Source organism: Ostrea edulis, chromosome 5 (assembly GCF_947568905.1).
Source record: "Ostrea edulis chromosome 5, xbOstEdul1.1, whole genome shotgun sequence".
Taxonomy (NCBI): domain Eukaryota; kingdom Metazoa; phylum Mollusca; class Bivalvia; order Ostreida; family Ostreidae; genus Ostrea; species Ostrea edulis.
The window spans coordinates 63,036,570-63,057,745 of NC_079168.1; the positions used below are offsets into that span (position 1 = coordinate 63,036,570).

The 21,176-nt window shown below is 33.4% G+C and overlaps 1 protein-coding gene and 1 long non-coding RNA gene across 10 annotated transcripts in view; one reads left to right on the forward strand and one right to left on the reverse strand.

Annotated features, from left to right (window-relative positions):
• Nucleotides 1-2,522: 2,522 nt before the first annotated feature.
• Nucleotides 2,523-21,176, reverse strand: part of LOC125648904 (ninein-like protein) — a 93,416-nt gene continuing 74,762 nt past the window's right edge. For 8 of the 9 annotated variants that reach the window (XM_056165064.1, XM_056165065.1, XM_056165067.1 and 5 more), the window contains 5 exons: nt 18,828-18,935; nt 7,366-7,434; nt 6,516-6,711; nt 6,037-6,158; nt 2,523-5,756 (listed from right to left, as the gene is read on the reverse strand). In XM_056165064.1, the coding sequence (XP_056021039.1) occupies nt 5,568-5,756; nt 6,037-6,158; nt 6,516-6,711; nt 7,366-7,434; nt 18,828-18,935 (684 nt within the window). In that variant the 3' untranslated portion in view covers nt 2,523-5,567. Of the gene's footprint in view, nt 5,757-6,036; nt 6,159-6,515; nt 6,712-7,365; nt 7,435-18,187; nt 18,936-21,176 lie in introns of those variants that run through there. The other variant, XM_056165071.1, reaches the window with a different exon arrangement.
• Nucleotides 3,809-20,169, forward strand: LOC130054655 (uncharacterized). The gene is made up of 3 exons (XR_008802980.1): nt 3,809-4,105; nt 4,308-9,492; nt 17,846-20,169. It is a non-coding gene; the product is annotated as an uncharacterized LOC130054655 (long non-coding RNA).

Below are 21,176 nucleotides of genomic sequence, written 5' to 3' on the forward strand. Positions count from 1 at the left end.
CTCAAACTTCCTACTCTAAATTGTACTCATACTCAAAATTGAAGGTTATAAAACTTTTATGATATTATTCTCACACTCAAATGGAGTACATGTATGCTGAAGATTTTTCGAGTATGCTTCGGAGCTTGCTCAGAGTTGTGCTCAAAACAAACATGGCTGAGTTTGAGTATGAGTACGGTAACAGTTTTATAACCTCCAAGCCTGTTTTAAGTATAACACATGTAATAAAATGCTTGTGGGGACCGATTTCTATACCGTGATGACTATGTTGTGGGATGTTTTGTTTAGAGCAATAACGGTTATCCTGGGACGATTCTATGGTGTTACAGCTAGTATTACAATCTTGCATCCATCACGACAATAATCAAATCTGTGTAAAGAAGGCATAACATGTCTTTCTTTCGACGTTTTTCCTATGTTACCCTCTATTTCTTCATTAACTTCGTCCATAATTTGAATTCATTGTGTGAATTTATTGTTTCAATATTAAAAAGAAAAAAGCGAAAATCTTAAACAATGAAACAGCGATATTTTTTTTTTACAAGTGTGTGGTTTGTTTCACGTCAGTCAGTCTACCCCAAAAACATATTTATCAACGGCAATTTACAAATGAGCGATTTGTTAAAACCACGAGATTCTAAATACGGCAGCCCATGTATTTGGGAGGTGAACCGCCGATGAATACATCATACTTAGTTCTCCTGATGAGAATATTTGATCAAAGCTTTCTGTGAAGTCACCATGAACTTCTATTTCACCATTTTTAAAAGGAAATACAGATTTTTGCAGATAAATTATACACATTTTTGCATCCAAGTCTATAAGAGAAGAAAAATGGCTAATTAAGTCATGAAATTAACATTGATGAAAAAATATCAAGAAATGCAAATTTATGGAAAGTCAAGAAAAGATAGGCCAATACACGTACTTTTGTCAATATTAGGAAGAGGAACCGTGAAATCCTTGGATTTTAATTTCATCCATCTTTTTCGCTGTCAAAGCAAGAAAGACAACCTCGCTGCTCTTTTGTGTACGTTGGTACTTTTTTTAGTTAAAATGTTTTTTACTGGGTTATCATTCTTCTTGGTTATATCTATGGGATTAAACCAGATTGGAGACTTTGATTCCGCGTGTTCAGCTGTACCGAAAGTCAACATTCAGCTGCAATACAGAGCCACGCCCCCACTCCAATCAACTCGTAATAAGTTCCTAAATGTATATAAAATATAATAAATTAGAATGAATTTAGTTAGCTAAATTAGCCCTATGGAAAGCAGTGTTCTTACGTTTCATTTTGGCTTTCTTTTTTTCATTTCTTTTTGTGCCGATTCGCATGTGGGTTTTCTTTGGGGGTGGGGGTGTGTGTGTATTTTTTAACTACACCCAAACAATATGATTTTATAAGTTCTTGCTCTTATGCGAGTAGCAGCAAGTAAAAAATAGATTTATTGAGATAATGAATAAACTTGTACAAATTTAACTGCTAATTACAAAACTAATTAAGAAAGTAAAATATTTCGCAATATAGTTGTCAAAACCGAATTTCTTTCCGGGACATAAATTTCAGTTCTTTGCATGACCACTTGGCACAGACCGATACCGATTCACGTGTAGAATCGTCAAGTGCGCCACTACCTGGAGTACTCTAACAGGCATAGAAATTGTATATTTTTCATGAGATCAGTTTATAAATTCATGCTTCATATATCTTGATATCAAATTATTGTACGAAAGCGATAGTTTTTTTTAATTTCAAAAAAGTATAGTATATTCACGAAAAATCATCCAAAAAACGTTTACTTCTGTAATTATTCAAAAACAGCAGCAACCTCGATCCTTAAAATATCGTGCAAATAGATGGTGGGCTTAAACTATAAATACTACTCCTTCACCAGTCATCACTGACAAAGACAGATCAAGGACGCCTCAAAACAAACACTTCCTTGTAACAAAAAAATGTAGCAATTCAATCAGCATTGATACTGCGATAGACACAACACACTGCCCACTTCATCCTCTAGCATTGATTTTTGTTTGTTTTTAATCTAAGAGTTTAAGCTATTCACAAAAAAATTCATATCGATGAATCCAGATCTAAATACACTCTACGAATGTTAAGAGTTACTGTAGATAGTAACCCACATTTGACAGCTGTTTTAAGAGGGTAAACGAACTGCGAATGACTGGAAATTTAGCAAGACAAATCACATGAAACTGTATTAAAACATGATATCTTTTATGAAATAAATGGAAATTAAGTCCTTTTTTTAAAGCGTTTTTAAAATTTTGAATTCTATAGGGGCCCAAAAAGTCCATAAGAATGGACCGACCACAAATTTGCAAGGACAGACAAGTCAAACCAGGTCTGCGCGCACCTGCATACATGTCTGTGTTTCCAACAAGGTTTTGTGCATATTACATGCTCGCTCTCTCTCTTTTAGCATAAGACAAGTGGGCGTGGTTGCTTACTAATTAAACTAATGAGAATGACATATAATATCAATGAAAGATAAAATCAGATATACCTTCTGACATTTTTTATTGCTAATAATATACATGTATTATATATATATATGATTTATCATTCACAAATAAGTTCCATCAATATTTTGTGTTTAAACACCATTCAATGCTAAGAGTATTGGAATATATTAATAAGTATAGCATCAATTTCAAAATAGACACAAGAAAAATATACACATGATTATCACAGTTAGAATGAGACATTTTGTGCAAAAATTGTTTGAAAAAGGCACTGAAGGCTATCACAGAAATAATCACTATTAATACACACAGTGTATTAAACCCTATCATATTATTTTAAATTCCTATCTCTATGTTGCATGATTAAGAGTATTTCTTCAGAATCTGTTTATGCATCAATTTTTTCATTCATAAATACAATGTAATACAAATGTTTGATAAATTACTATATATACAGTTTCAGTTTACTTTGGCAGCATGTGTAAAACACTTTTATGATTTTATGGTTTTATGATTTCATGACAAGATACAAAAATTGGAGTGACATACATACATACAACACACGTTTGACAGATTTTTCACAATTTACATGTAGGTATACATTGAATAAGTCTTGACATTTATTTTAGATATTCATTTACATTTTGCAAAATGTACACATACACAAATCCTTCAGCACAACACATTGATGTTATGAATGTTTTCAGTACAAATACAAGTAATTTTGTTTTTAAAAAAAATTCTAATATAGTTTTGTGCTGAAAATATAGTTTTGTGCTGAAAATATGATCAAATTCATTTAATGTCCTTGACTGGTAAACATTTTGACACAAACTATCTGATATTAATCAGGGATCCATCTAACGAAAGGTCTTACAACTTTCAAGTTAAAAACCCCAAAAATCTGCTAGCAATTTCTTTATTGCTGCAATTTTTTCAAAAATAAATTCAGTTATTCACCACCCAAAAAAAAAAATATATATATATAAATAAATGGAAACACTAAGTACATAAAATGCCATATTTTCATAAATTGTACACGGAAATGGAATTCTTTTTGACCATTTTAAAAAATTTGGTCTTTGACAGTGGAAAGATCTTTTGTAAAACTAGCTAGCCCCTGCTTGTTCTGTTTCAAATTGACTTTAATATTTTAGTAGCAGGTCAAATCGTGGCAGATTTCACATTTTGAATGAATCATTATACTGTATGTTATAGTATAAATTCCTTCCGAATCTTAAGAATTTTACTAGGTACATTGGCAAACCAAAGTTATTTATGTAATACCACAATTTTATATAAATCTAGATCTCAAGAGACAGAATGGATATTTATAAGTCGGATCTCGCACTCCGATGTTGTTTGAAGTAAAGCCACACAGTACTGTATTGTTTGCTAAAATATTGAACTCGATCCAACGAATTTCAACATTAGTGACACAAGTCTTAACAAATGAAACTGTATCACTGTACAGTGCATTTATGAGTACAAAAACAAATGTTATAAGTACATAAACATAGTTTATGTAAATTCAAATACCCCAACATTTTTTGAAAAATGAATATAAAAGACATTTCAGTGAACAAATAAGGGCATAAATACATGTACATTGGGTATTTAGGTGCACATATATACATGTACATTGGATACTTTAGGTGCACATATATACATGTACATTGGATACTTTAGGTGCACATAAATACATGTACATTGGGTATTTAGGTGCACATATATACATGTACATTGGATACTTTAGGTGCACATATATACATGTACATTGGATACTTTAGGTGCACATAAATACATGTACATTGGGTATTTAGGTGCACATAAATACATGTACATTGTAGGGCTGTCATGGTTCCAAAAATTATCAGGTCGGGTCAGTTCTAAATTTTTTACTTCGGGTTCGGGTATTTCGGTTCGGGTCCATATAACTATTTCAAAAATCTGATATACAGTTATAATCAAAAACCTTTATTGTATTTTGTCACAATAATTACTCGGGGACGTGGACTGAGGTTTAGACTCGACATCCATGGTACTAGAAACAGCATTGTCACTTCTACTCATTTCCATCCATGCTTTCAATGTTTTGTCATTGACAATGTTGATTCTGTGGCGTATTTTCAATGCGTCTGTCATATCTTACATATACTGTCATTATTTACAGTTTTGTCCACAATGCCATCATTTAATAATTGATCAAAATACCGCCACCTTTGAGGATTTTGACGACATTTCGTTTAAACGGATTTCTAACAATGATTCTATTTTAAAAACCAAACCCAAACCGAAATACGGAAAAATGGAACCGAACCCGACCCGAACAACACGACCCGCAGTTTTCAGTTATTTCGGGTACTCGTTGCAGCCCTAGTACATTGGGTATTTAGGTGGACTACAAATGTTGACTTTTTTGGTGGATGATGAAAATTTGCCAAAAATGAAAGTGCCAAAATTTCTATCCATATAAATGATACACTTGTTAAATGAAAATGCACCAAAAAGTGAAATGCTGATACATTTTTTTTGTAGGTCAAACTATAAAGTTTAGAAAAATCCGCTAAATAAGTATTTCCGATGCCAAAATTAGACATTATACAGTAAATATAAGTACCATGTTGAATTTGCATTGTTACAAACAGCATCGAGGGTTTCAATCACCAACACTGCACAGAGGCAATCACCAACACTGCACAGAGGCAATCACCAACACTGCACAGAGGCAATCACCAACACTGCACAGAGGCAATCACCAGTCCATCCTTCTGTTTCTCTCCCTACATCACACAACCATACATATTCTTGAATATCCCAAATAAGCTATCTCAACAATATTTGAGGGATCTTCTGGCGAGGACAGATTATGACGAGGCATGTCACACAGAACATTGTCTCACACATATGAACACTTTGGATGTCTGTTACATACAACTAATGGCACGGCCCCCATATATCATCAACAGCTGGTGGATAAACACATTCTGTATACACCATTCTCTACTGGAATATAAACCAACACGAGGAACATCTGCGACAAACACATGGTGTCCGAATCGAATTGGATAATGCTGAGGACATCACGAGATGGCGACATGACAAACTTTTTTGAGCATGAGACGTAGCACCTTGCACTGGTCTTCAAGTTTGTAACAGCGAGACACAGCATCCTTCTTTCTCTCCTCCATTAGATACAAAGCCTCCATTAAATCAGAATTCTCCTTGTACAAGTCAACCACCAATATATTCCTCTTCTCACAGTCAGCATACTACAAATCATTTTTATAAAGTTTATAATAAAACATACTCCAGCCAGCTAGAGGTTCAACAGCAACAGTCTTATTCTAGTTTATCATGTATACATTGTCATGTATTTATATTTCATTACACTTTATTTTCATATTATTTCATTTATTCATTTTTTTTATTATCGCATATTAGAGATGTATAACGAGCGTACTAGGCATGTTAACCGAAGTTGTTACTTGTAGGAATAATAAATATGGGATTAATGAATTCAACAGGTTCATTATTAGCACATATACATACATGAGCTTTTATTTTTTCAAGCTGTTCATCCAACATTTTTTGAGTAAGTTTGAGTTTTCTTGTCAAGTTTGTCTTCTCATCCTCTAGACCTTGAATTAATTTCTTCTGTTCATTTTCTTTGACTGTGAGAATATACAAGCCATATTCAAAGTGCACCATAAAAAAAACAACTCGAGAAGCATTATCATTATTAAAAATGCATAAAGTATATCAAAAACTTGTTAATGTATAAACTTTGACAGTTTTACATTTTAACCATTAACACAGCTTAAAATTATGACTGCAGAATTATTACATCACAATCTTCCCAGAATCTAGTCTCATGGAGAGTTTATCTGCATTTCGGCAGCAGACCATAATTTTATTGCCAATCTAAATGGGTTTGTTAAACAAAAAATTAAGATTCCATGTATTCTTTATTTAAAACTTTCTCTATGGTTTTCAGATCATCAATTCTTAACCTTTTGACCTCTTCTTACCTCTGAACTTTAGACTTTTCTCATTTTCCTTGTTATCCATAAACTCTTGTAGCTCCCTGAGCTGTCTCTGTTGGTCCACTAGATCAATCTGAAGTTTGGTGAAATTCTCTATGTCAACAGGACTGCTAGAGCGACCTTTGATAAACTGGGAATGCTGGGAACGGAATTTCGTCAGGTCTGCAGTGGCGTCTTCCAACTAAGAAAAGATTAATCTAAAGAGAACAAAGTGTCTCACCATGTTCCCAACAATCTGTGTATGATAAATGCATACTAATTATTTAAGAATCAGAAAATTTGCTGTTATAAATTTGTCCTCTCTGGAATGCTGCATGTGAAATATACCTCTAAGTATTATGTATATCGAGATGATGGATGTATTCAACTCCTCAACAATAAACTTCTATAATTTAATTTTGTAACACACCATTTGACTGCTTCATTTAACTTTAACATTCTTTATTTGCCGTTTAGTCACGCTTTATGACGTCCTAGAATGACATCACAATACCTTTGGATTTTCTGTTTCCAATTTGTTGCTACAGCAATGTCAGTCCGCATTATACAAGATTCATATTTTCTTTAGAATTATTCATCAAATAATTAATATCAAATGCAATTTACTAAATCAAATTATAAGGAACAAAAGTAATTTTTGCTGATTCTATATGATTGATGTTAAAAGTAAGTTGGGATAGTTTACGCTATTTTATAAAACCGCTTGCTAGTATTAGCGTAGCAGTCTTAGGAGAGCAGATTAGAAGATCTAATTTTAATTTGATGAGATGACGGACTACTAGTTTTGAACACATATATAAAACTCTTTTGTATAATGAATCCACCAGGCACTCACCATTTGTGTGACTTTTCTTAGTTCCTCTTCCAGTCTTGATTTTTCTAAATGAAGAGCCTGCATCTTCTCCTGAAGAAACACAATGAACAGGTATAAACAGTATACTGGCCAGAAATGCTGGCCCCTGTTTTATTTTCGCCCTCGAAGTCAGTGGGTGAATGTAAGACTGGGCAAAACCTTTATCTCTCTATCTCTCATTTAAAACAACTGTACATGTCTTGGCGAATTTAAAACAGAGCTAAACTGTCTGAAAGTGTAGAAGAGTGAAAATAACACGACAAAAATAACTCTGTATTCAGTATTATGTAGAGTCGCGAGACTGTAAAGACAAAAATAACTGTATTCAGTATTATGTAGAGTCGCGAGACTGTAAAGACAAAAATAACTCTGTATTCAGTATTATGTAGAGTCGCGAGACTGTAAAGACAAAAATAACCCTGTATTCAGTATCATGTAGAGTCGCGAGACTGTACAAGAGTACCAGTCAAATTTTTGATCTGGCTTGGATTTCTTGAAAAAATCTCAAACTAACTTTCTTTTATTTGAGAAGTCAAAATTTTGAGTAAAATCGCAGACTTAAAGGGAACGTAGGGTATAAAAAAATAATTTCACATTTCAAATACTAAATATTTAGTAATTAAGTCCACTGGTTATTTCCATTTGATTGTAATCTGTTGTGTAGAAATCGGCTATTAAATATAGCTACACATCATCTGCTGGAGGCTGCCATTTTGCAAGATAAAGTTATCGCTCTTTAAGATATTTCCTACAATCCCATCTGTTTATGACGTATACCGGGCAATTGCCTCTCAGTGAAAGCATCTGATCATGTCTGACTGCAAAGGATATCAATATGAGCCTGATTATAATGAAGAGGAATTATTAGCAGCTTCAAATGAAAACACTAGTGCATTGGGATAAATTGATGAAAACGACACTCTTAATTCTTAAACTTTTAATTTTGTATTCTTTATACAGGATTGTTCATTATCTTCACTTCTTCATTCTTCACTTGAACATTCCTTAGCACATATGATGGACAATGACTGGGCAATTCTATCTGTATATGTTGCACAAAGTTGATTTATTCTTCAATATGGATTGAGAGTGGGATATTTTTGTCACTATTCATGTCTTCATTGAGCTGAAAATATAAAAATGAAATCAAACCATTACTTTATAACTTTAGTAATGAATTTTCATGAAAGTGCATGTACATGTACATGTATTTCACACAACAAAGAGTTTATTTTTCATAGTAGTTTTCTCTCTTTCTGATTTATTAGTACATCTGTTTACAAGAGAATCTAACAATGTGAACCTGTATACAGCACAAATCAGTTGATTATCACTACACCCCTGCAGTAATTACCACATAAATGTCAAGAATTGAAAGATTAACTGCAAAGGGGGAATTCAAATGACCTTGGTTGTAAAACTTTGTTAATCATTTAATAGAGAAGTGCATCAAATTACCTGTTTCCTTAGATGCTGATAGTCCAGGTTGGTCAATAGGTTCTGCATATGAGTTTTCATTGGTTTCCAAAAGAAAATGGATTAGCTGAAAAATAATGACTAATTAATTATATATACTTACTTCATATATACTATACTTCATATATACTATACTTCATTTGTTTACTTGTACATTTTCAATTTCTTTAAAAACAATAGTATAATACAAAATGTGCTAGTGATGTGATGATTTTTGAAAGTATTACATGTATCCTGCTTTTCCTCATCTTTTTGAGCTATTTTCTCTTATTTCTTAGGCTTGCTGTCATCAAATATTTTAGTTACTGCATCTTCTTTTTAATAGGTTTTGGTGTGTATCCCAATATCTTAACTTAAATAGATATTAATTTAACTTTGAATATTTAAAAAGCAGTGTTTACCCATTCCTTCATATTTAGCCTGTACAAAATGTTCATTGGATAAGGATAGATTAAATTAGAAAATTATTATATATTAAGTAAAAGTTAGTTGTAAATAAACTCTGGTTATACACATTAAGAATTATTAGTATTTACTGAGTAAAAAGCAAATATAACCGGTACTTACCCTGATATCCTCTTTAAAAGACTCTTTCTCAAAATGCCGTTCAAAAACAAAAGATTCACTTCCAAGGTATAAGGCCTATCCGAAAACGTGAGTTATCTCTCTTTGTACTCTAACATTTAGTGTGCTTATGACAACTTCCGGGTAGTAACACGATCATACTGCGCGAAATTCGAGTTACATATCGAATATGGATGCTGAAATTGAAAAATGGTCTATCAAACAGTTAAAATCTTTTCTTCGGGAACGTAAGGAAATGGTCAGTGGAAACAAACAAGAACTCCTTGAACGAGTCAAGGGTGTGATTTTTCTGAACAAAAAAACTGTCTCAGAAACAAGTGTGTCAGATGCTATAAGTGATGGTATTCGGCGTTTTGAAAAGTTAATGACTCCCCTCAGTGAAATTTTACCTGATCCAGAATCTTTAAAATCGAACTGGAAGTCGGACGTTCACTTATTTCCTAATATCTCCAACAACGACTTGTACAATTATTTAGTATTAAGTCAAAACAGAACAACCGATTCCCAAAAAATGATGGCAACTCGTCAGCTCAAAGCTCGGGTTTTTTACGAGGATCGGCACGTGTATGATCTCCAATATCATGCTGTAAATGAGGAATGCTCTCATTGTTTTATCAGGGCTAAAGTTGTTCCATCATTACCAACGGACTCTGTCAAAAACAAACCCGATTACAATGTTTGGGTAACTCTGTCCAAAGTAACTGGACGTGTCCACTCCGCAAATTGTACATGTGCAGCCGGGTATGTATATCGTCTGATTTATATTTAAAGTGTCAGAACTCTTATCGCTGAACGTTTACTATTTTAATATTTAACAAGCAACCTCTGACATTTTATAAGTCTAGCTGTGCTAGAAAAAGGGTCTAAATTATCCAGAATAAAGCTCCTGAGAAAAGAGGGTGTTGCACAGAAGCGGCAAGTGTTGTGACGTACATGCGGAACTGACCTTCATCTAGATTTAAACTCTTATATACGTATACCTGTAGGATTCCCCATTGTTAATTCATAAAACATAAGTTCTCGTTAGCAGCCTTGACTAATAAAATACAGGTATTTGGCGTGTTTGTTGTGAGTCTCATTCACATATTGGACACGAAGTCCAACTAAACAAACTAAACAATGTCCAGGTTAAAAGTTTATTACAAACTCGGCACATCGTAATAAGCAGAAATTTGACATGAAACATTTTTGAATACTCTAGAAGTGTGTTTCAAATAAGAAAAAAAATCTAGATTGAAAAAACCTTATGTCCGTGAGGGATTCGAATTAACGCGGTCGTTTGAAAAAAAGAAAATATTTTTACATTTGATAGACGACGACCTAACCACGCAAAAGATTCTAATTTCCTATAGAAAATTAACGTAAAGATGAAATTGAAAATTATATAAATGAAAAAGTGAAATTGTTTCGATTTTTTGAGATTTGTAATAAGAGAGAGAGGAAAAAAATGAAATAAACATGACAGTTTTTAAGTGGAAAACTCGAAGTATATGTTCATGCTAAATTGATTTTGTTTCACGGAGGCAGTAACCCCCCCCCCCCCCCCCTGAAATTCGTGGATACGTAGATTACATACCCTGTATTTAAACGCTAAAAATCATATAAATTGCTTGATTTAAAATAAAATTATTTTGAATAACAATTATTATCAATACCCATCTTTTAAACTTGTGGCTATAACATTTCAATAATGGGAAATTTCTACATGAAAAACGAAAATGGTAAGCAAGCAAAAAGCCGGTGACCCCCCCCCCCCCCCTTAAATTTTTCTGGAGTAGTACTGAGTGGTAAAATAAAAGGTTTAACTGAGGAATTGAATCCATAAAATTAAAACGACACCCCCTCCCCCATTTGAAGTATGCGTTAAAGAGGTTTGTCTTTTTATTGGGGGGGGGGGGGGGTGGGGGGGGGCTTTAGGTTTGCACTCCGTCTGTCTGCCAGTCAGTCCAGTAAATCAGTTTCCGCACTTTTTCGCTGTTCTTGCAGATATTCATTTGATATTTGGTACATTGCTTTTCCATAACAAGTTACATATTAAATTTGATATTTTTCCAACTTTCCTATCCTGGTTTCATAATTTCCCCCTTTACCATTATCTACATAATGAACTTCGAATATTGTTGCGGTCCAATAATTTTTGCAACCGGTAGGGGACTATGTATCGCTGTGCAATACTCTCAGAATATTTGTTATAACTGCATATCAACCTGCCATTATGATAATTTTAGGGAAGGTGAGGCATGCAACCATATATCTGCTACGTTATATGCACTCGTAGATATTACGGAGAAGAAAGTTGATGGACTTAATTCAGCAACGTCAGCAGAGTGTAAATGGGTTCAACCACGTAAAAGGAAACTGAGTCCCAAAAAAGCAGAAGATTTGTCTTTTAACAAATATGACTTCAAAAAGAACAAAGACTTTGGGCACCACAAATCTGCAAAAAAAGACACAAGTAGATCAGGTTCTAAACTACTTGACATTGATAAGATACAATTTGCTGAAAAATTGCGTCGATGCAATCCAAATGCGGCATTTCTGCAAACAATCCCTATTCAGGAAGACATGCATAGCTCGTCATTACCCAACCTACAAAATGTTCCTTTTCAATATCGTGATTCTGTGAAACTAGATTCCCATCTCTGTCAGGAAAAATTTGAGGAGTATTTTCAACAAATGTCAATTTCAGAAAATGATGTAAAAACTATCCAACAGTTAACAAAAGGGCAAAGAAAAAGCAAGCACTGGATTGAAGCACGAATTGGTAGGGTAACAAGTTCCAACTTTGGACAAATTTGCAAAATGAGGGAAACAACTGGTTCAGAAAATGTAGTGAAATCCATCATGAATTACAATTCTTTCAAATCAGATGCCACCCACTGGGGAAATACTCACGAGGCTGCAGCAAGACGCATGTATTTATATCGCGCCAAAAAACACCATCCTTCACTGCATGTAGAAGAATGTGGTCTCCTTACTAATCCAAGTTACCCTTATCTTGGTACCAGCCCAGATGGACTTCTCCATTGTCCACATTGCAAAGAATCTTGTGGAACTCTTGAAATAAAATGCCCCTACATATATAGAACTCTATCACCATCAGAAGCTGCATCACAGAAAGATTTCTTCTGTGAATTGTTGGATGGTAAAGTAACTCTAAAAAGAAATCACAATTATTACTACCAAATTCAGGGCCAGTTAGCTATATCTGGTAGAAAATGGTGTGATTTTGTTGTTTGGACTTTAATTGACCACTCAGTTGAAAGAATTTATTATCATGATCTATTCTGGAATGAAGTAGTTATCAAATTGGAGAAATTCTACAAATATGCAGTAATTCCAGAGCTGTTCTCATCTCGAGTTCGAAGATCAAAATGTCTGTTTAATAAAGACTGACTGAATGCAAATTAAAAAGAAGCACAAACATATTTTCAATTTCATTATTTTACATAATTATTTGATCCCCACTTGTTGTTGCAAATGAAATAAATACAACAAAACAATGTTTGTTTGATAAAAGCAGATTTATCACATTTGAACAATTTAAATTATATACATGTATTGGATTCATCCTTTCTGTGATACATGATGATATAGTAGAACACAATCCAATTCATTGGAAATATTTGTATACTAGTAGTTTCCTAACATCCACATACATATATATTTCTCAAAATGACATTCATTCATGTAGTCAAAGAAAACTTATAATGTACTGCTGGTTGAAAATGATACACAATATTACCTAAAAATTGTTTGAAAAGTCGTACATGAATCTCAGAATAATGTATTTCAATCATCTGAGAACCAGAGGAGGTTGCAGATTTGAGAGAGCAACACAAATTTTGAAAGTTTTACTAGCAACTTTAGACAAGGTAATAGGCATTGTTCCTTGTAAAATTCGAAAGTTTTTCACACGCTCATTGGCTCTTTCTACGTGAATTCTCAAATTTGCAATTCGACGTGTTTCCTCCACTTCTCGTCTACTAAATCTTCCATTGCGTTTGAATGGTGGTATGATAATTTCAACACCTTTAGGGGTTGTTAAATCAGAAATTAAAAAGCCTTTGTCAACCATAATTTGATCTCCAGCCTCTAGATAATCTATAATTCCACATTTCTTAAATAATTGTTTATCACTAATGCTAGCCACCCCACAAATCTGAGACAAATGTAATAACTCCTCGGGGATTAATTGCTAGAAGTGCTTTCCATGTCGAGTGTGATTTGTAGTGTGAAAACATGAGGGACTTGTTTGAAAGAGATTGTGGAGTTTCTGTAAAAAATTCTGTACAGTCAATAATGGCACGACAGTTTGGGTATTTCATTTGAAAATCGACTGGCATTGTTCTATCATTTGTTTCTTTGTCAGGCCAAGATATGAGAAAAGAAAGATTCACGGATAAAAAGTCAATCCAAGTGTTAATGATTGTTGCACATGTTGATCTGGAGATGTGAAATCTGTCACTCAAATCTTCTATGAGAAGTCCAAGTCGAAGTCTCATAAGCACGAGGAGGAACTCGTCTATTATTCGCAGACATCTTGGTCTCCCCCCACAGTTCTTAACGGTATCTGTTTGAGTTCTGTGATATGGGACAACAATCTCATTGAACAGTAAATTAAATGTACCTTTGTTTGGAATTCCTGTGTAAAACATAATCTTCTCATCTGATTCCTGTATATCCTCAAACACTATATCGGGTTTTGAAGCTTGACATAAAAAATCACACTTGTTTGAATCTGTCTGGCAGAAATTATTTTTCAATTCTGTACTCATTTTGTTGGTCTGTACGCTTTGATCTTGAGACACTGCGAAAACAGTTTGTGTACATTTGTTAACATGTACAAAATCACTGGTAACAGTGGTGAATTCACTACCGAAATAGTCATGCATATCTAGAGACGCATATTCAGAGGCTCCAGTTGTATGCAAGCTGGTGTCAGCCGTCTGCACGGATTCCATCTCAGTACTAGTATCCATGGATTCTTCCTTGTTCTGATCAGAAGCATCTGATGTTGACTCTGAAGCATCCATTCTCTACAAAAGATTTAAGAACACTAAGTTCTAAGTTCATTACATGTATTTCATTCATTTGTGAAAACTAAACCTTACATACAGTCAATATGAATATTTATACAAGAAGTCCATGGGCCACATCGCTCACCTGAGTCACCTTGGCCCTTATCTGAAGACTTTCCATATATATATATATATTTGCATGAATTGATGATAGCATTAATTCTTCAGCTGAATTGATGCGCTCATTAATTTAATCGATGAGAGCAATAATTGAATTGAAGTGCACATTAATTCAATTGATGAGAGCAATAATTGATTTAATGCACGCATTAATTCAATTAAGGTAACTCCATACTCGCATTATCATCTGATAAAAGTTTTAAATGTGTATTTATTTCAATTCATTTGAGTGAAAACTAATAAATTATCAAATAAGATATATATGTCATCACACTTTTTAAAATGCCAGACATGCATATACAAAATCATATATCAATGTCAGAAAATTGCAATATTTCTTTCAACAGCATCATTAAAATTTCACAAAAACTGGTTAAAATGATATAATAGTATTCATAATAGTTTCATGAAACTGGTACTTTACAAATCTATTCAAAAATCTATAAAAAATAAGCAAAATCTATCACATAATGAACTTGATAAAGGATTCAATAAAAACAGAGTTATTGCCCTTGGATTCATTATTTTGAAACATATTATTGGTTATTTATATATAACTTAGACTTTTGAATTTTTTATGTTTAGCAAGATGTTTTACTATTACCATTGAAAAAGACTCCAACAAAATCTATGGTAATATCAAGCATAAATCTAAAAAATAATTGATTTTGAAAAATCTATGATGTCACAGGAGGGTGGAACTACTTTAAAGAGTGCAATAATTGAATTGATGATATCTTCAAATAATTGAAGACATCTTCAATTATTTGAGTTTATGTTAATTTGGCGCTCCATACAATTGCTTTGGACGAATTATATTCAAAATCACTTTGTGAGAAACTACATTACAAACTTTGTAGATTTTTATTAGGTGTGAATAACAAAAGTACAAAATTTGCTGTTCTTTCTGAATTAGGCAGACACCCTATGAGTTTCAACATTGTTCAGCATATTTTGAATTACTGGTTAGAGAACCTAGATGACACATTTCCTCTATTAAAAGCTGCAGACTCTGCCTCAATATTCAACTTCAACAAAAATAAATCATAATGGTTTGGTTCCATTGATAATTTCAAACAACTATACTTCCTCAGTTAAAATCCTATCTGAAATCAACTGCACCATCCTTTAAATATCACTGTAAACACATTCTTAATTCATATTTTCATGAAAAGTGGTATCAAAGAAGGGAACAATTGATAAAATACCTCTGGGAAGTTGGACTCTTACTGCACAATGAAAAAAAATTTTGGGCTAGATCAACCTTATACTTATTAATCTTAAGAAAATTTGAGAAAAGACAGTTCTTGACAAAATTTCGAATTGCTTCACACAATCTGATGATTGAGAGAGTTAGACATTATGATGATTGAGAGGGGTAGACATTATGGAATATCAAGAGAGGAGAGACTGCGTCCCAATTTTAAATTAAAAGAAGTAGAAGATGAAATGCATTTATGTTGTCCGGATGACATAATCTATCAAGAATTAATCTCTTGTCCACAATATCACTGAAATGTCATCTTTTTAACAATATGTCTATGACCAATTTCTATGGTTGATGAACTGTGAGGATATATTCATAATTGATGTGTTATGCAAATTATTTGAATTCATAAGTCAGATGTATAGTTAAAGAATTTCATATAGTCACTTATTTTTGGATATTGACTTTTTTAAAGTAAAACCACCATCATAGTATGTTATGTTGTTGGACTGCATGTTGTTGTTACTCATTATGCATTAATGGGCAGATAAATTAACATATATAACTAATAATATACTATCTTTTAGCACTGTCTTTTGCTGTTCATTGCAGTTTAGTGTGATTTACACCTACAGTTCAACATACAAACTTTATAGTTTATCTCTATACATTATGTATCTGTTAATTCTACATGAGGCAGAAGTGGATTTCTGTTTGATATATCCTTTAGTACCAACTCTTGCTGTCTCTTGTTAGTATATCAGGTATATTTTTTGTGATTATGTTCAGATGTACATCGCTACAATATTAACAATATGCACCATTAGTTAAACAATTTCATAGTCATGTATGGATATATATATTGACTCATTTACTGCGAGTTTATTGCTTTATTATGTTAATAAGCTGTTCTAATGTGCATGCTGATATATACTCTGCATTGGGCAGAAGTGGACTAATTAACACAATTAAGAATATTATACTACCCTTGCTGTCCATTGCAGTTTAATATATTTCACACATGTGATTTACTATTTAATCTATATATTATGTATCTGCTTATTCTACATGAGGCTGAAGTGAATTTCTGTTTTATATCCTTTAGCACCGACTTTTGTTGATGTATCAGGCATATTATATATTGCATTAGGGATAACACACATGTATCAACTGGGTACTATAATTAATGCTTACATATAAAACTTGAAATACCACTAATGAGTGTATTACTCCAAGAATTACTCTTCACTGTGTATTGTCTTTCCTTGTATAAACAGTTATATATGTTACATGTTTATGCCCATTTGGGCCTGATTTGGTAATAAATACTATTCTATCATATTCTATAACATCCAGGTAAAATATATTATAATAATATATTAAATATAATATAATTATAGTACATTATATAATATCATATCATGGATAGGTGTAATATATCTACATGTGTCAGGGTAAATTATTATCTATAGGCCTAGCCTGTAGGCCTCTAGTTTAAATTTCCTCGCATTCTGACATTACTAGTTTCAACAATATAAGCCATCATAGGCTAGCTTATCTCTTTTTCCAATATTGGAAAGTAAACATCTGAGCAAATGTATACTTACTGATAATTTAAATATCCGTGTTGGGAACAAAGTTGGTATTGGATGTTCCTTAGTTGGTTCACATTTGCCCACAAAATGTTCCGAACACAACCTCGTCTGATCGTAATTCTTAAAGTTGAAGTCTGATCGAATCATATGGCAGCGTTTTATCCACACTTTCCTTACTTTATCGTTTGAAGGAAACCTGTGCATTGTAATTTTTTTACCGTCAACATATTTGTTCGCGTGGTTGCTGCAAATACAGCAATATCTCTGTGGCATTTTGCACTGTCGTCCGTAGTGTTGTTAATGACGCTTTCTGAATATACTACCCGGAAGTCTGAAACGAAATTACGCAAGCGCACTACGTTCCGGATCAAGGAAAGATAACTCACGTTTTCGGAAAGGCCTTATATGTATCCAATTATTGCACAATGTTCATAGTTTTGGGGGGAGATCAGGGATGCTAAAAGGTAGATACATGTATTCCTTTTTCTTTGACCACAGTGCAAAATTTCGCTTGAACTCCCGATATTTAGATTATAGATACTCTGTAACCCATTTAGTGCTATAGGCACAGCAGTTGTAATGAATTGCCGCATACACGTCATCAGCCGCCATGATAAGAGATTCTCCCATTCAGCTCAGTTTTCAGTGTAAATGACAGATTAAATCTTGTTATCAGCAGCAATTATTTTTTCTATGCTAGATTTTGTTGTCTGCATGGTACCAGTTTTCACATATCAAAATTTTATTTTTGACCCTACGTTCCCTTTAAAAGTCCAAATTTCCACTTAAATTTGTTTTTGAGAAATCCAGGACAGATCTAAAACTCTCTCAGGCTTGCCTTTAAGACTTTTTTGCTTTGGTAATGTGCTAAGAGGGGTTGTATGGCAGGTAATTGGGATTGCAAAGGTATATAATGATGGAGTCAAAATTCTGTCAGTCATGAGGTCGTACGTACAACATTAAGACAGCACTTGATGGCAGTATCAATTAAAGGCTTGTGTGCTGCTGACGTGCTTATGTCAATGTGGTTGCAAATACAAAATTCCTTTTAATGATTTAGGTCTTTGGTAATCTTAAGGACAGGCACCGCCTACTTACAATCAAAAGTCCTGTAAAGTAGAAACATTGAGCATGCAAAAAACTAGGTAAAATCAGATACAAATTTTCTATGAGATGGCCACTAAAATTTCATAGTAGTGTTGCTGACTTTCAAAACCAGACATACTGCCCCGTCCATCAATAACTTTGTATAACTCTCCATCTGAGCGGATCTATTAGATTTATTTGATTAAAAGCTTAGATCTATTAGATTTATTTGATATAAAGATCAGATCACTCTGAGCGGATCTATTAGATTTATTTGATATAACGATCACTGACCCGTTCCTTGTAGAGGTGATTGGCAGACTCATCAGTTTCGTGGGCATTGAGGCTGTCCATCTTTTCTGCCAAAATCCTGCTTGATTCATGGTTATTGTTGTTTTCAGTCTGTAACAGTACATTCAACAGTCTGAATAAGATCTAAGTGCAATGCATTCGGTCGTTATTGAGTTACTAAATGTGTCAGTATGACATGAATGCCCCTGCTGACATCCAAGTTTGAAATATTAAAAGTCCAAGGACTGGGTGCAAATGAAACGAAAATAGAATATCATACTGTGGCTTTTGTTTTCTTGAATCATGCAGTTACGATTAGATAACTGAATTATATTACAATTACGATCTGAATTACGTTACATTTACGATTAGAGAACTGAATTACATTAGTGCATTTAAAGGACATGGAAGTGCAAAGCAGACCTTATAATGAATTGTTAAGAATACTAATTACTAAGACACACCAACAATGTATTTTAGTTCATCAATTAACATCTATGGAAAAAGGTGATTACTGACTGGGACATGTTGAAGTCCAAGAGCAATAACTCTGCTGAGAGTAGGTGAACATTTAGGAAAGCATTTCCATGCATGTATGAAAGAAAAGCAAAACTTGATCTGTAAGTTCCTATTATAAATGTACACACTATCATCTAAAAGAACATTAGAAACAAGAGGCCCATGGGCCACATCGCTCACCTGAGAAAAGAGTGTTTATGTTTTAAACTAGGGCTGGGACGATTCAGGGTTAGCTCGATTCGGTTCGGTTTCGATTCAGAACAGCACGGTTCGGTTATTTTCGATTCGGTTCATGTTAGGTCCAATTTATCTAATGACACCACAAAAATTAACAATTTTAATGAGTAGCATCTTTGATTTTATTTTATTCAAGTTATATAACTATATGTCGTCATTTGTAAACATCATATCTATTCATAATGGCATTTTATAACTTTGAAAGAAAAAAGAAAACACTGACAGTCTATCAAAATTTGTTATATTAATGTGCTACATAAGTTTTGGATCTAAAATGTATATGATATTGTTTTCATTGATATGCAAAAATTCAATAATTCTATCAATTGAGAGTCTTTGAAAATCTCTCCTTTATTGATTTACTTCTCTCATATTAACTGTCAAATCTGTTTCATTACCTACGATGTTGATTTCATTCCACCACTGACAGAAATGCTATATGTCATGTAAAGATAAACTGCAATGATCTTACGGACCATATTCTGTTGGTATCTGAGTGGTGAAAATGCTAACTCTCAACACAGTAGTGATTTAAATCTCTGTTGCATAAAAATCCACATGTTTTCAACATCACGCGGACGCCATATTTGTTGTTTTGGTGTAAGTAAAATCTAAACCGAACCGAACCGAAATCCGGAATTTGTAATCGGTGCATCGAATCGAATGGTATGAATCGCGGTGCACCGAAATTTTCGGTGCACCGCACAGCCCTATTTTAAACCCAACATGGCAGGTGTGACCAGAAAATCAATAGGGGGTCATACATGTTGTAAATATGTGCATTAAGTGTGTAATTATAACAATTGAATGCCCTTCAGTCAAAGATTTTTGGTGCCAAGATTAATGATATTCACCAAGTTGTTCAAAAGGAATCGACGGCGAGTTTTCTTCTTCTTAATTTATAAATGAAGACAAAAATGAAATTATATCACTAGATTTATTTGGATGCAAAATTAACAAGAGCAGAAAAAATTGAAAATTTATCTACATTTTTTCCTATATATTCCCATGTAAAATTTCTTAAACACTCCTCCTTATATATTCCCATGTAAAAAAAAAAAAAAAAATCAAAAAAAAAATCGATCTTCTATGTGGCCCCAACCTTCGCCAGGGGACCATGAATTCCACAAATTTTAATCTGCCCTACCTGATAATGCTTTTACATTAAAATGACTAATCATTACTATGCTCTTCTTGAGATGAAGATTTTTGAACATATATTTTTTTAAATATTTCAATGTCAAACTTTGAACCCCTATTGTGGCCCCTCCCTACCCCCTGGGGGCATGACTTGAACAAACTTGAATTTACACTACCTGAAGATGCTTCCATATAAATATGATTAATCACAGCTTTGCTATTTTTGAGAAGAAGATTTTTAAAGATTTTCCCTATATATTTGTGTGTAAAACTTTGATCCACCCCTTGGGACCCCATCTTATCCCCGGGGGCCATGATTTGAACAAACTTGAATCTGCACTATGTCAGAAAGTTTTCATGTAAAAATCAGCTTTTCTGGCTCAGTGGTTCTTGAGAAGAAGATTTTTAAAGATTTTTCCTATATATTTGTATTTAAAACTTTGATCCCCCCTTGTG